This window comes from Delphinus delphis, chromosome 8 (assembly GCF_949987515.2).
Source record: "Delphinus delphis chromosome 8, mDelDel1.2, whole genome shotgun sequence".
NCBI classification, from domain to species: Eukaryota; Metazoa; Chordata; class Mammalia; order Artiodactyla; family Delphinidae; genus Delphinus; species Delphinus delphis.
Genome location: NC_082690.1, coordinates 47299481 through 47315974, shown reverse-complemented (window position 1 = coordinate 47315974; position 16494 = coordinate 47299481). Strand labels below are relative to the sequence as shown.

At 47.4% G+C, this 16494-nt stretch overlaps 1 protein-coding gene across 3 annotated transcripts in view; it reads right to left on the bottom strand.

Moving 5' to 3' along the window:
• Positions 1-16494, bottom strand: part of ME3 (malic enzyme 3) — a 199020-nt gene that overhangs the window by 21627 nt on the left and 160899 nt on the right. For all 3 annotated transcript variants that reach the window (XM_060018135.1, XM_060018134.1, XM_060018137.1), the window contains exon 8: positions 92-201. In XM_060018135.1, coding sequence (XP_059874118.1) covers positions 92-201 — 110 coding nt within the window. The remainder of the gene's footprint in view (positions 1-91; positions 202-16494) is intronic.

Here is a 16494-nt window from a genome sequence, read left to right as displayed (position 1 = left end):
GAGGTGGCCCCTCCCCACCTGGGCACCCAGGTGAGCCTTTGTGAGGAGGCATTCGTCCTCAGGGGCTTTGTCAGGAGGGGTGAAAACTTACCTTGGATGTCATCGTTGAACATGCAGTACTTGTTGCGGTATTTGTTGAGAAGGCGGAAGGCATTGGCATTGGCAAAGTCTTCAAACTGGATGAGGCAGTTTATTCCAAACCTGTGGAGAGGGAGAGGAAAGAGCATGTAATTGCCTCCCCGAGCTGACGCCTGGCAGGTCCCAGCCTGCACTGGGGAGCAGGGCGGTGCAGCCCAGGGGTGGGTGTGGGTGTGGCATGGCTCATTCACTGGGGTTTATGCCACCTGGCTGGCTCCTGGACTCCTGGCTCTGCCTGCCCCATTATGATTTGGTTATTTAGTTTTAATTGAAGTAGAGCTGATTTACAATGTTGTGTTAATTTCTGCTGTACAGCAGAGTGACTCAGTGACACATACATTCTTTTTTTTTGAAGATTTATTACTCATTTGAAAATACTTCCCATGTAGTTTAAAAAAACAATATATATATATATATATTTATTTATTTATATTTGGCTGCGTTGGGTCTTTGTTGCTGCGCGGGGGCTTTCTCTAGTGGCGGCGAGCAGGGGCTACTCTTCGTTGCGGTGCACGGGCTTCTCATTGCGGTGGCTTCTCTTGTTGCAGAGCACGGGTTCTAGGCGTGCCGGCTTCAGTAGTTGTGGCACACGGGCTCAGCAGTTGTGGTTCACGGGCTCTAGAGCGCAGGCTCAGTTGTTGTGGTGCACGGGCTTAGTTGCTCTGTGGCGTGTGGGGTCTTCCGGGACCAGGGCTCGAACCCGTGTCCCCTGCATTGGCAGGTGGATTCTTAACCTCTGCGCCACCAGGGAAGTCCCATACATTCTTTTTTTATATTCTTTTCCATTAAGGTTATCCTAGGAGATTGGATATAGTTCCCTGTGCTATACAGTAGTAAGACCCTGTTGTTTATCCATTCTAAATGTAATAGTTTGCATCTACTAACCCCAAACTCCCAGTCCATCCCTCTGCCAACCCTCTCCCCCTTGGTAACCACAAGTCTGTTCTCTATCTCTGTGAGTCCGTTTCTGTTTCATATATAGGTTCATTTGTACCATATTTTAGATTCCACATAAAAGTGGCATAGTATGGTATTTGTCTTTCTCTTGCTGACTTATCTCACTTAGTATGATAATCTCTAGTTGCATCCACATTGCTGCAAATTGCCTGCCCCATTATGGACGAAGATGGGGCAGAGAGTAGGGGTACAGAGCCCGGTGGTCAGCCAAGCCCATATCATTGTCTGTAATGTGGGCTGGTGACCCCCACGGGCTCTGGATGGCAGACCCCAGGGGTGCTGGAAGGGCTGAGATGGGGCCCCGCCTCTCTGTGGCCTGTGGTCATCTGAAATCCCAGCAGAAAGCTCACTCCAAACCCAAGTGCATGCAGAGAGCCCGGCTCCTCTGCCACTCAGGCTTGGGGAGCCTCTGCAGCCTCCAGATATCTCCCTTGGCGGATCCTGAAGTGGATCCTGAGTCCCTCCACCAGAGACTCTTCTGGGTTCAGGCATTATTCCCTGATAAGATACCGCGAAGGCTGGGAAAGGCCACTGCATGAAGCCACTGTCATCCACTAACACCTTGGTGAGGGTGTTCTCCATGTACAGGTAGAGCAGGATCAGTTGGTAAGCTGGTTCAAAATGCAGAGCACCGGGCCCATCTCCCAAAGACTCACTCAGTGAGTTTAGGGGTGGGGCTCAGGAATCTGTATTTTTTCCTCCATCTTTACTGAGGTATAATTGACAAATAAAAATTGTATGTATTTAAGGAACACAGCAGGGTGTTCTGATACATGTATACATTTGAAATGATTACCACAATATCAAGCTAATTAACACATACATCACCTCACACTGTTACCATTTTTTTTTTTTTTTGAGGGGTGAGGACATTTAAGATCTACCGTCTTAGCAAACTTCAAGTGCATGATACAGTAGTAATTATGAACTTCGGTCACCATGCTGTACAATGCATTTTCAGTGAGCACCTCAGATCGTTCTGATCCTGTCTGGAGAACTCAGAAACACTGCCTTGGTGGGTAAAGACAAGGCCCATTAAGTGGCTTGAGTTGTCTTATTTAAAATCTACACTAGAATTGCCTTCTAGATTTCAAAGTCAGGAAAAAGTTTGTGTTTCCTAAAAAATGACTGGATTGGTAACCTGTGTTTCCTGTTAACACTGGGCGTCAGGAAGCTGAGAGCTGTCTTCTTCCCTTTAACGGTAGGTTCCCCCAGCTGAGGCTCTCTGCACACACCCTCCCCTGACTCTATTCTGGCTCTTTGATCCTGCTTTTTTGGGTTGTACGGTGTCTCTTTTTTTTTTGCGGTACGCGGGCCTCTCACTGTTGAGGCCTCTCGCATTGCGGAGCACAGGCTCCGGACGGGCAGGCTCAGCGGCCATGGCTCACGGGCCCAGCCGCTCCGCGGCATGTGGGATCTTCCCGGACCGGGGCACGAACCCGCGTCGCTTGCATCGGCAGGCGGACTCTCAACCACTGCGCCACCAGGGAAGCCCTGTACTTTGTCTCTTATTGGAGTCTTTCTGAAAGCAAGTGTGATGTGAATTATTAAAAATTACTTAATCCATGGGCAGAAAAAGGATTTCATCTCATGGACCAATTTGTGACCAACAGTATCTGTGGTCATGTTCATTGAGAAAAAAAGGCCCTGATTGATCAGCACAGAGTGTCTGGGCATGTGGTAGGGAGAAGTGCCTGCCATTCCCAACTGTGTGAACTGGAGGCCTGGGACCAGCTTGGGACCAGCTGTGGAAAGAAAGACGTACGACCTTGTTGGAAAAAGTGGCTGGGGCCCACATGTGGTGGGCTTCCTGTGCTGTCGGGGCATCTGTCTGATGAGGCTGGTGGCTGTGAGGGGATGAGTAGCACTGAAGTGGCCCAGAACACATTTTTTTCCAACCTCTGAATTTTGTGCATGGCATATCCTTTTTTTCTTTTCAGAAAATGTACCCATTTTTTGGATGCATTGCAACTGCTCTGCATTTGACTATATTATGTAGAAAATACTGAAAGTACAAACTACTTTGTAAAACCAAAGATAAACATTGAATCCAAAGATAAACTATGTTTTATACAACGGGCACTTTTCCCGTAGTTAGTATTAAATTTTAAATATCTATTCCTTTTGTTAAAATGATTACTTTACATACTCCCTGAGTACATCTGCATTACAAACATAGCTCAGTAATTCTCAGAAACTGTTTACAGAGGTTTGTTGTAAAAGGAAACACACCACCAGAAAAGGGAGGAAGCAGAAAAAGTACAGTAGAAATGCCAGTGGGCAGGCAAATATTTGCTCCTACCATGGTCCTTCCAGTTGGAGCTGTCGGTGGGGGGATTTGGAGACAGGTTCATGTCACAGGGCCCGAAATGGAGAGGCAGCAACTTGCCTCAGTCCAGTGCTGAGCTCTGGGCTTGGGTCAGGAGGCTCGTGGGCCTGACCTGTCTCTGCCACTGCAACCGAGTGTCACTTCACTTCTCTGTTCCGCCTCAGTTTTCCATCTGTCAATGGGCAGAATATTTGCCTGGCCAACTTTGCGGCTGTGGTGAGGATTAAAAGCTGGGGGTGATCTTTAAATTGTAAAGTGCTACACACGTGTCATCCTGGCCACAGTTCTTATTCCCAGTCACAGAGCAAGTGCTGGTGGGGGTAGTGGTAGGGAGCTTGAAGTGTCTCCTGACCCACCATCCAGCCCTCTTCTCCTTGTACAACGAATAGAAATGGTTTAAAAAAAAACAAAAAAAAAACCCCTTCAGTGCACAATTATAATGCTATGTTCACCAAACCAACATTTACTGTGAATTTTTGTTCAGGGTGTGAATTTCAAGTATTTGGATGGGGAGGGAGGAACAGAATGTCTTTGGTTGTCGGTGACCTTTTGATATATAGAATCCTCACAAGACTCTCAGGGTTGCTCCCGCACTGGCCTGGAGCTAAACTGCTGAAAAGGTCAGACGACAGAACAATGTGATGCACGTCATTTCTCCTTTCTCTCACTCTCTGTCTCTTACACACACACACACACACACACACACACACACACACACACTTGACCTTTAAGCAACACCACTCTTAGGTTAAAAAATAAGGCAGGGATTATAAATAAATACCTTTGTTCAGTGCACTATTATTCTTTCATGGCAAATTCAGTTTCACGTAAGAGAACCTTCCCAGGGAGGAATTTGATGAGATACAGAGTAAAATCTCATTCATTCAAGTCGCTTTAATCCTAACTTGGAATTGGATAAAAGGCTATGTGCATCTGCCATCCAATAACCTAGACTCAGAGTTTCTTGACCTCCTTGTAGTTAATGACCTCCAGGACCCCTACCCACCTTGGATGCCCTCCCCATGGCTGCTCCCTGGACCTTTCGTCACCAGGAGCCGCTCCTACTAAAATTTCACACTGTGCGTTTCAGTCTCTGACCACAGCCTCTCCTTCCACCTCCCTTACTTCCACTATACCTCTTCTTCATCTCCAGGGAGACCTTTGGGCCCTTTACCGCTTTTTCCTGGTCCCTTGGCTCCTGACTTATGGCTTTTCACGAAACCACACCACTAACTATCCAGTCTGAACCAAGGCTGGTTACTTCAGTTGCTCTATTTGCATCATCCATCCATCCATCCATCATCCGTCCGTTCCCTCTGCCCATCCATCTGCCTGTCCATCCATCCGTCTACAAGCATCTACTGAGCACCCATGATAAACCCATACTGTAGTTGTTCAGTAAATGTTTTAGGAAGAGCTGGGTACATGAAGGAGTGGGTGGAATTTTAGTGTGAGTTTTCCTGCCAACTTGTTAAACTAATTAAAAGCCAATTAAGAACAAAAAAAAATTTCAAAATGAAAATTTTAAAAGCTTAGGTTACAAAAAACCTTTTCTCAATTCATCCATGTATATCCAAATACAGGATGCTGGACTTTCATCATAACACCAATTTAAATGTTAATTATAACTGCCTTACATATTCATGAAAATACTTCTACCAGTGATAACAGTAACGAAAACAGCTAATGGTTATGGACAGTGCTGGGCAGCAGGCTGAGTTCTTTGCATGAATTATCTCAACTAATCTTCCCATGACCTTATGAAGTAGGTAGGTGCCATTGCAGAGAAGGAATCCTGAGCTACAGGACGTTCAGTTATTTGCCCCCGGGGTTATTTATTCTCCTGCAGTTGGAAAGGGGTGGAGCTGGAATCTGAATCCAGCTCTATCTGACGCCAGAACTTAGTTTAGTTTTAACAGCAATATGATTCTGTAAAACATAAAGTGAAGTAGACGTTAAAGTTAGGTTTCTTGGGCTTCCCTGGTGGCGCAGTGGTTGAGAGTCCGCCTGCCGATGCAGGGCACGCGGGTTCGTGCCCCGGTCCGGGAGGATCCCACATGCCGCTGAGCGGCTGGGCCCGTGAGCCATGGCTGCTGAGCCTGCGCGTCCGGAGCCTGTGCTCCACAACGGGAGAGGCCACAGCGGTGGGAGGCCCGCATACAGCAAAAAAAAAAAAAAAAAAAGTTAGGTTTCTTTCTCCAACGAGAAAAACAGTGCCACGTGGTGAAGAAAACGCTGAACTGGGGGACAGGAAAATTGTATTCTCCTTCTGTCTCTGATATAAGCTCTGAGTCTTGGGTGAGTCCCCTTTCTCTCTGGGTCTTAGTTCCTGATCTGAGAGCCTCGCGGGAGAAGCAGGAGCTCCTTAACGTAGGGTTGGAATAGATACACTAGGAGCGTCACTGAGATGTAAGTCCAAAGTAGGGAGGTCTGACCGTTCCTGGTAAGAGCAACGTATGACAGGAACATCAGTATTTTCGAGTCCTCCTTGAGCTGACCCAGAGCAGACCGGCTGAGTGAGCAGGGCGGAGGCGGCCACTGTCCAGGTCGTACGGCTGGAGCAGCAGCCCCTCCAGAGGGGCCCCGCTCAGGCCCCCTACTCAGGGCTCTGGGCCGTTTCCTGTCTTCAGTGCCGGCAGTTCATCGCTGACCTTCCATCCTGCCAGAAGCTGCCCCTCACCCGGGCGGCTCCTGTTTGTCCCCTTCTGCACTTTTGAACTCTTCACCCTGAACTCCTGGCAGGGGCTGAGGAATATCTGCTGCTTCTCAGGGAAGAATTCCTGCAATGGAGAAAGAGGCGCCTTCCCAGGCCGCACACGGAGCTGCCCAGACTCCTCCACCCTGGGGACTCGGATGGGAACTGGCCTTGGCGCTGCCCTAGAAGGCATTCTAAGGCCGGGGCTCACTTAAAGCCACAAGGCCGATGGGTGGATGTTAAAAGGTTTCTTCCTCCAGCCCTCAGGCAAGAGGAAGCCTGAAAATGGCGACTTGTGCCTGGGAGCCCTAGGGAGCTGTGTGTGACAATGTGACCACGGAGCCGGGTACCTGCCACCTGGGATGCAGCCTCCCCAGGGTAAAGAGATTCTGAGATGGTTGCTCTGCCCTTCCCCCCAGCAAGCTGACCAAAGGCTGCGTGAGACCAGAACATTCCATGGGCTGTAGACCTGGTTTCTTTGTTCTGAAGGTCAGGACCTGCCATTCTTTCAAACACGTGGGTCTGACCTCTTTCAGGCCTGAACAAACACAGGGCACCTGGGAAGAGCAGGTGAATTTGCTCAGCCTGCCTCCAAACAGAATGACTAAAACCTACCACTCATTTCCATGGCAGCCCACTCCATGCCCCTAACAAAACACACACACACACACAAGACCCCCCAGCAGAGTGCATGGTGAGGACATCAGTTATACCCAGTGGAAAACTATTTCTTTTGTTTATATTGTCCTTCCAGGAATTAGAGCTGAAAGAATCCCGAAAGCTCTAGGTCTTTGTTTTTATTTTACACATTCCATTAAACTCTAGTCCCTTGAGATGCTCTCAGAAAGAGGTCCCATGGCTCAAACCATTTAGGAAACTCTGAATGTTCATATAACATATACAATGTGTATGAAAGATTCTGAAGAGTCCTGCATTAAGAAGTCTGTTTAACTCAGCATTTTCTAAACTTATTTGACTAGAGACCTCACCTTTCTGTGTCCCACCCTCTCCATTTATATGAGCACAGTTTGACAGACACAGCTCTCTGCAGAAAGAACTTTGCAGGGGCTGGGTGGACTCAGGGCGAGGCCATCTCTCCCTGGGATTCCTGCAATTGTTACTTCTGGCCAGGATCCTATAATAATGGATCTCACCTCCTCCAGCTTTATTTCCCTTCCCCCAATCCATCCACTGTATCTTTCTAAACACAGATCTGTGCAATTTCTTTTCTTAAAATCCTTACAGCGCTCCCACTGCCTTTGGGGTTGTGTTTAGACTCCTTAGATGGCGTTCACTTTGGCCCCAACCTTAATGCTCACCCCCTTCTCATGTCCTCCGTTGCCCTGGGCATACCTTGCTGCTTCCCAACCACTGTGGGCCCTTGCACTGCTCCATGTCTTTGCTCAGGTGCCCAGAGGGCCTCATTTTACCCTGGCCAACTCCTACTTAAACGGTAAGGCCCTGCTGAAATGTCATGTCTTCTAGGAAGGCTTCCCTGACCCATCGATTTCCTTACCCAGGGTAACAGTAATTCTTCTCTTTCCTGGGCTGCCTTGCCACTCTGGGCGTATCTCTGTTAGGATACATCACATTGCATCACAATTATTTATTGACATTTCTGTTTTAATTATTAAAGAAATGTATCGGGCAGGGTCTCCCCTTTGTGCCAGGAACTCTCCTAGGTATGATATAAATGTTCAATGCAGCAAACATTTCTAAGTGTCCACTGTGAACAAGGGACTGTCTTCCCTGCTAGATTACAAAGGCAAGTTCAAGAATTTCAAGTCTGACAGGGACACAGGAAAATAAAAAAAGCAGGTGCAACATACTGTGACAAGGGTAATAATGAAGGTATGTCCTAGGCATGTGGGAGGCCTCCAAGGGGGCAATCAGCTCTTCTGGGAGAGAAACTGAGGGCTCCACAGAGCAGGAGACTGAGGCTCGGCCTGAGGGAGAGCAGAGGTTCAGGGGCAGACTGTGCAGGTGGGGGGGTGGGGGGGAGGGAGAAGGGCACCTCAGGCAGAGGGAACAGCACATGCATCTGGAATGAGAATGGGGGGCCTTCCTGGAGCTGCAGGAAAATAACCAGAGCTGGGAGAGGGGTGAAGAAGGGGAGATGTGGGGAGAGCTGAGGCTAGGCGGACTTCAGGGGCCACCCCTTTACATGCCTGTGTAAAAGAGCCTACACAGTCGGGGGACGATGGGGACCCACCGAGGGGCTTCGGGCAGGAAAGTGGCCTGTGTTTTAGGACGTCCATTCTGCAGCAGAGTGGGTGATGGGATGGACTAGCTGGGAGGACATCCTGGAGGCACGGAGCCCCCGTGAGAGACCGTGAAGTGCTGGGGCGAGGCAACAGGGACCACGAATGAGAGGAGGGCGGGGTGACAGATGTGAAGGCAGAGGGTGGGCAGTGGAGGGAGCTTTGGGGCTGCGCAGGTCTGGAGCCATCACTTACTAAACGTGTGACCCCAGGCGAGTTATTTAATCCAAATTTCAGTCTTTGCTGATAAGACAGCGGGATGATAATACCTCTCTTGCAGTCCTGCTGTGAGAATTAAATGAGATAATGTAAATAAAAAGCCTGGCACGTCGTAGGCACTGAGTCCATGGAGGCGATTGTTCTTAAGGGCAGGATTTAATCACGTGCAGGACATGGAAGCTGAATGAGGAGGAGCCCGGGATGGGGGTGGCGGCATCTGTTGGTCGCCAAGGCTGGGGACAGGGAGGGACAGATAACCTCGCTCCGCAAGACAGGCTTGGCCCGTGCTGAGTCTGAGGTGCTGGCACGTCCAAGTGGACGTGTTCAGGAAGAGCAGATGCTACATGAGGCTCAGCAGAGAGGAATGGGGAGTTCAGAGTGTTGTGAGGGTCTCAGGCAGAGCGTGTGCACCGAGCAGGGAGCAAGGCCAAGGACAGACCTCGCACACACCTGCGTCCAGGGGGCAGCAAGGGGCGGAGGAAGAGAGTCTAGAGAAGGAAAGTCAGCAGGGGGACCGGCGAGGTGGACGGTGGCAGCCGCCACAGGAGCCGCATGACAGGCTGTGGGCAGTGTCAGCTGCTGCGGAGATGTCAACGGAAACAGGGATCTGGAAGTGTTGGCGGGGGGCGGGGAAGTGATGGTCAGAAGATCACTTGTGAACTCTGCCAGAGCACTTCCGGTGGAGTCGTGGGGAGGGAACCGTTCTGCGGGGGGTTAAAGAAGAGGCTTGGCTATGAAACAAGGGTAGGGAGACAGCTGGTGGTGGACGTGGGACTGGAGGATGGATGCATTTTTGATGGGAGGTGTGTGTATGAGATAGAGAAGCCAGTAAGGAGGGGAGATGCGAGGAGTGATGATGGGGGCTCGAGGTCTTAGGGAGATGGGAGCAGACAGGAGCCAAAGTCCAGTTGGAATGTGAAGAAGACATGGTTCCTCCTTCTGGGACGTCACAGCCTAGTGGAGGGACAGATGTGCAGCCTTCACACCACACATATGTAGAGGGAGTGACTCACTCTGCGGGGGGCGGGAGGGGTGCTTGGGAAGGGACTCACAAGGATGACAGGGAAACTCTTCTGTAGGTGAGGAAACTGGAAACCATGGATTGGGGAAAGCGGGAATATTGTGCCTGAAAAAGAAATCTCAGTGGAATGAGGCATAATGCTTATCTTCAAAGACACGCAGGACCGTTCTGTGGACAGGGAATTAGGGTAGACTGATCTTATGCGGCCTTAAGAGAAAAGCAGAGCCAACAGGCGGAAATCAGGACAGAGATTTCTGTGCCACATAAGGCAGAGATCTCGAATGCTGGATGGAAGACGCTGTCCCTGGAAGTGATTCCAGGGTCCCCAGAACTTCACTTGGCATTGAGGTTGTGGAAAGGATTCCAGCCACGGTGGACGTGGTGTATGGACCTCCGAGGCCCTTCCCTTCCCAGGTCCCACGCTGGGAGATTCCCCTGGTGTGCCGGCTGTGGCAGCCAGACTGGCGGGCTCCTGTGGCTGCCATTCCGGCCTAATGGGGGAAAACTCCCATCGTGTCAAAAGACAGTCAAAGGAAGCAGGAACTTCTAAGCAAAAGTACCAGAATAATGTGGCCGTTCCTCAGTCACTGCTCTGACGGCAATCCCAGGCCAGACAGAAAACACTCCAGGAACAGTTTGTATTTCCTCCTCAATTTCCCCATTTGTCTGACTTCCTGGGCAACCACGCAAATGGCGCCAGAAATCCCAGTGCTGGGAAGAGGATGGTGGCTGATCTGCTGACCTCTCGACCTCTCAAAGGTCAGAGGCCAGTACTGAGTTTTTCCTCTAGGTCACAGCAGCTCACACCCCAACCTTCTGCTCTTAAAGCCTGGGCACTTTTCCTAGCCTCCAACCCACTGGCTGACCTGGGGCACTGGCATTCACACCAGCTCTGATCTGCCCACAGGTTGTACGTTTTAGTTTTAATGAGGTGACTGATGTTCTCTCATTAGTTTGGTCTATTCTGATCTCTCTGTTCAGGTGTACTACTGTAGTATTTGTACCATACAGTGTGTCATACAGTTGTACCTTGGACTCCCTAAGCATCTAAACTGTCCCTCCCTTGTGCAACTGGCTAACTTCCACCTTGAATGTTGACATTCAGGTGAAAGACAATAAGGTTGGAAATCGCAGTCTGTGTTTGTGGCCTTTCAGGACCAAAGTGAGTCAAAGTCAGGGAGGGGAAGAAAGGAAAGACTAAGCCAGGTTAGGGGACAGACGAGGTCAAAACAGGCACTAGGCAGGGTCCTTGAGGGCAGGGGAGGTGTCTCACTCACCACGTGGGGCACGACAGCTGAAGAAGGAGTTTTAACGGACCCCCTCTCCTGCCCCCTGCTCTGGACAAATCCGCTTCAGACACCCAAGTTAGAAGCCCAAACAAACCTGCTGCCGTATGCCCAAGGCCCTGTGCTTGCCCAGCTCAGCCAGCATTGGTGAACAAATGGAAGCATGAATGAATGCCTGCCAGAGCACAGTCCTTCCATAGGGGTGACCGGTCACACCCAGCCCACGTGACTCCCGGTCCCCTGGAAGCCCCACTGTCCTCTTCTAGAGGCCACTGCTGCAAAGTATCTTTGTATCACAATAGCTCAGCCCCTTTCCTTTACCCCGAGGAATCAACACAAATGAGGCCGCAAGCAGGGAAGGGTTTCCAGCTAGGCTGGGAGAGCAGGCAGCAGAGGCTGTAGGAAAGCACCTCTGATTTTGAAGTCAGATGGATTTGGGGTGAGCCCAGACTCTTCCATTTCTAACTGGGTGATTTGGGACAAGTTACTTAACCTTTCTGAACCTCAGTTTATTTATCCCTAAGGGTTGCAGTGATAATTAAAAGTAAAGCACCCAGCACAGAGTAGGTTCTTTGTAAAAGTGAATTGCTAGCTCTTTCCTGGGAAGAAGGCCATGACTTTGAACTCCAACTAAATGCCCCAGGCCTTTGACCACTGTATTCCCCCATCAGCCTTGACTGACGCTGCAGGCAGGGCCATTAACTAAGTAGACATTAAATCTACACAAACTCAGCAGTAATTATTTAAACATATTTTAATTTTTCCCAGTCAATTATAAGCTTCTTGAGAGCAAAGTCTATTTCTGACTTATTGCTACGTTCAATAAATATCTGTCCATTGAATGAATTCAAGTATGGGTGAATACAAGAATAAATAGATAAAAGAATAATTGAATGCTGCCTTGAACTATTTTCTGATTATTTTATGTGTCCATATTACAAGCTCAAGGGAGAACTGAACTCTAGGACAGTTGAACTCTAGGTCTGAACTCAACTGAACTCTAGGTCTTTTTGTTTTGGCCACACTCTGGGGCCCAGAGAAAGCATATGATAAATACAGGCTAAATGGAAACTTGGAAGAGATTTCATAAATTATGTGAATGGGAGCAAACAACTGGATAAGTTCCCCTTAATTTCCCACTGCTTTTTATCATTATCTGACTCCGGGGAAAGAACTTTCTTTCTGGGTCTCAGTTTCCCCACCTATAAAGTGATGGAGTTGGATCAATGAGCAGGTTGTTTCTTGTTCAGGTATTCTAAGATGTGTGTTACAGTCCTAGGGAGGGCCAGGTGGGAAAATAAAGTAAGACACAGGTTGAACGGCAAAAGGCATTCCTAAAATTCAGTGTATATGAAAATATTGAGCAGTGACTGTCCCTGCTGAGAGGGACTCAGCGTGTGAACGCTCCTGTGAAACATTACAATCAAGATTTAGAGCTAATGGTTACACTCTTTACAATCTTTCAAAATTAAAATAAAATATTGAAACTTGCCTTGTAGTCTGGATGCCATAAGCTTAGGGCTTTTCCTTTGTTTGTATTATTTAAAACCACCAGGAGAAGCTTGGAGCCAATGAGCCTCAGCTTTTCCCCCGGGGCTCGGTAACACTGGCTGGGTTTGCAGTTTGTGGAGAGGCCTGCAGGGGGCGCCCAGCTCTGGTGAATGATGGGGCAACTGGACCACTGTTAGGTAGCTAAGAAGGAAGAACCAAGTGCCAACTGACTCAGGTGCTGGCGAATTTTCCCACCACAAAAAAAGGAAATGATAACTATGTGATGTGATAGAAGGCTTAGCTAACGCGGTGGTGGTAATCATATTGCACTATATTAATGTGTACCGTATGCTAACGAATGTATATGGAATCTTAAAAAAAAAAGTGGTACTGATGAACCTAGTAGCAGGGCAGGAATAAAGAGGTAGACATAGAGAATGGACTTGATGACATGGGGCTGGGAGGGCGAAACTGGGGCGAAGTGAGAGTAGCATCAACATATATATACTACCGAATGTAAAATAGCCGGCTGGTGGGAAGCAGCAGCGCAGCACAGGGGGATCAGCTCGGTGCTTGCGATGACCTAGAGGGGTGGGATAGGGAGGGTGGGAGGGAGGCTCAAGAAGGAGGAGATATGGGGACATGTGTACGAATATGGCTGATTCGCTTGGTTGTGCAACAGAAACTAACACGGTATTGTGAAGCAATTATACACCCATAAAGATCTATTAAAAAATTAATGTGTCAAATCGACACGTTGTACACCTTAAACTTACACAATGATACATGTCAATTACACTTCAATAAAAATAAAAAAATAAAAAAGAGGATGCGTCCCTCGCTGAGAAGGGCTAGAGAGTTTTGAAAATGGGAGTTGATGGCTGGCCCCTCCATAGCCTCCCTAACGGTGAGGACTGGTGGGTCACTAACCCTGCCCTAGAACAAGCTGGAGAGAGGAGACATGAGTATGTGAAGTAGACTAGCTTCCATAAGACCTTCCTCCCATTTGTTCTCCTTGCCTGCTGCATCAAAAAGGTGTCTGGAGTACGTTGGACTGTCTTTTCTTTCATGTAGAAGAAAAGAAATAGAGTATTCAAGTTAGAAGGTGGGTTCTGGAGTTAGACCACCTGAGTTCAAAGCCTGGCTCCACCACTGCTAATGGTGTGACCTGGGACAAGATCCCTAAGCTCTCTGTGCCTCCGTTTCATCTGTAAAGTGTGCATTCATTCAATACATGTTTACTGAGAATCCACGCTGCCGTTAGGCATTGTTCTGAGCGCTTGAGATACAGCAGTGAACAGAAGAGACAAAGATCTCTCCCTGGAACTTATATTTCAGTGGGATGGGACAATAACTGTATCTACTTAAGAGGATTATTGTGAGTATTACGTGAGCTGATGGATGTGAGTTACTTTATTGTCTGTAGGAGCCTAGGTTAGACCAGTACTCAGTTCACCAGAGGGTGAAGCCTGGGATGCTTGCTTGCTTCTTCGTATCTTTAGTGGGTTTAAAAAAAAACGCAAGGAACTGCCTCCGGGAAAGAACCGCTGCCCAACTCATTATTTTTAAAAATCCATTGTTTTTTTTCTAATTACAAAAGAAATGCCTGCACACAAACAATCAAACATTATAGGAATGACTGGCTTGGAAAGCAAAAATCCCAGCAATCTCAAGCCTTAACTGTAATCACTGTTAACGGCGTGGTATACATACATCCAGACATGTTTTCTTTACATAACTTATCTTGACAGAATCGTTCGCTTTTAGGATTTTTTCTCCATTTTAACAGGCTCAAGCACATTAAAAAACAATGTGCTTGAGCCTAATAAAATGAATGCAGTAGAATAAGAAGAGACTGCATAGTATGTGTGTATGAATGAGTGAGACAGAGAAAGAGAGGCAAAGAGAAGATGAGAGTAAATGTACCATGGGGTTGCCTGGAATTGCTACATCCTCTCTGGCGTGGAACGATGCGGCTTGGATTTGGGGGCTGCGGTCTTATCCATCCTGTCTTTCCCTTGAGAGAAATGCTCTTTTTCACAAGCAGCTCAGAGAAATCTTTCCTGATTAAAGCACCTGGTGTCCCGGTTCTTTCTGGATCACCAACAGTAGGACTGGAGGGTCTCTGAAATGCCTGCAGGCAGTGATTTTTAAGGATTTGGGTTTTCTGACGGTGTCTTGAGCTAACATTAGTAAACTCTGCTGAATGTCCATGACTCTGTTTTTCATTTTCAGAAGTTTTATCTGTTTCTTTTTCAAGTCTGCCTGCTACTTTTTTTTCTTAAGTGCTAGGTACTTTCCTTATTACTTCATTCTTATAAAAAATAGCTCTTTAATACATCTAAGTATAACCACTTTATAGTCTCTCTCAGAATATTCCTTTTCCTTGGGGTTCTAATTCTTCTATTAGTTTCTGATTTTCCCACATTGTGGACTGTTTCTATGTGGGTTACTGTGAATCATGAATTTATTTTCATTGGGGAATTGCTTTTCCCTTCAAGGAATTCCACACGGCATGGGTTGTGGGAGTGACCCTATAGAGGAGTGTTAGTTTTCCCTCTGCCAGGTTCTCCAGCCATGTCACTGGTAGGGGACACTTTTATACTCATTGCTTCACTTGGGAAATTAGCTTCTTAGCTCTCAGAACGGCGGGTCTGTAAGGCCCAAATAACGCTCATCTGAAACAACTACAGAAAATATGAGATCTCCCCCCCGCATGGATACACACACTGCCTCTCCACTTGGGGGAGGGTGGTGGTGGGCAGAATTTAACTGAATAGGTGTAGAGGGCAAGGACCAAACATTTACTAATTGTACAAACCCGGGATCTGAACATGGAGATGGATCACACCCAGTGCTTCCAGAACGGTTCTTTTTATTTCTTCAGATTAGCACCAGGGAAGAAGAATTGAGTAAGAGAAGAACGCTATTATTGGAATGGCAGGGATGGATGAGTGGGGAACTATGGAAGGAAAAGATGAATATATTAATGGCTAAGTTAACTGATTGCATGAATGGAGGCAGTACTAAAGCACTGCTTAAACGACAGTGGCTTTGGAAACTACCTAAGTTATTATTATTATTAATAATAGCAAACATTCATGTTTACTCTTACTCAGGTATAATGGTAAGCATCTTACATGGATTGTCTCATTTATTTAGCAGAAACAATCTACAAGTTAAATATTAAAAATGTATCTTGGAAATGAGGACACCGAGGCACAGAAAATTAAATAGCTTGTTAATAAGTGGCAGGTGATACTGGAGAACGGACTTGAGGATATGGGGAGGAGGAAGGGTGAGCTGTGACAAAGCGAGAGAGAGGCATGGACTTATATACACTACCAAACGTAAAATAGATAGCTAGTGGGAAGCAGCCGCATAGCACAGGGAGACCAGCTCGGTGCTTTGTGACCACCTGGAGGGGTGGGATAGGGAGGGTGGAAGGGCGGGAGACTCAAGAGGGAAGAGATATGGGAACGTATGTATATGTATAACTGATTCACTTTGTTATAAAGCAGAAACTAACACACCATGGTAAAGCAATTATACCCCAATAAAGATGTTAAAAAAAAAAAAGTGGCAGATGAGAGGTTCAAACTCAGGCAGTGTAGCTCTAGAGTTTGTGCTTCTAACAACTGTTGCTAGTGGGTGGGGTCTTAATAGGGTTCTCGTTCTTAGGGGGGTTACTTACACCTTATAAGCTTCAGTTTCCTCATCCCTTAAAATGAAGCTAATAATAGTACCCACCCCAGAGGGTTGCTGTGAGAATTAAGTGAATTAATGCTGTATGAAGCGCTTATATTAGAGTCTGTGCATAGCAGGCAATTAAGTAAAAGAGAGTTGTTATTATTATTACTATTAATCCATTGAGAAAAATCAGGGGGAAAAACCCTTCTATCCCTCCCTCTCCTCTGCTGTAATATGAAACTTTCAGGTCTGGGCATGATTTTGTTCCTACTCTGCCTCTTGGGGAAAAATGAAATGGAAACAGCCAGCTGGCATCACTGAATCCATCTCCCCAGTTAGTGAACTTCCCCCATCACATTTTGGCCTCTCAATTATTCAGTCTGCTTGGTCACGATGCAAACAAATAG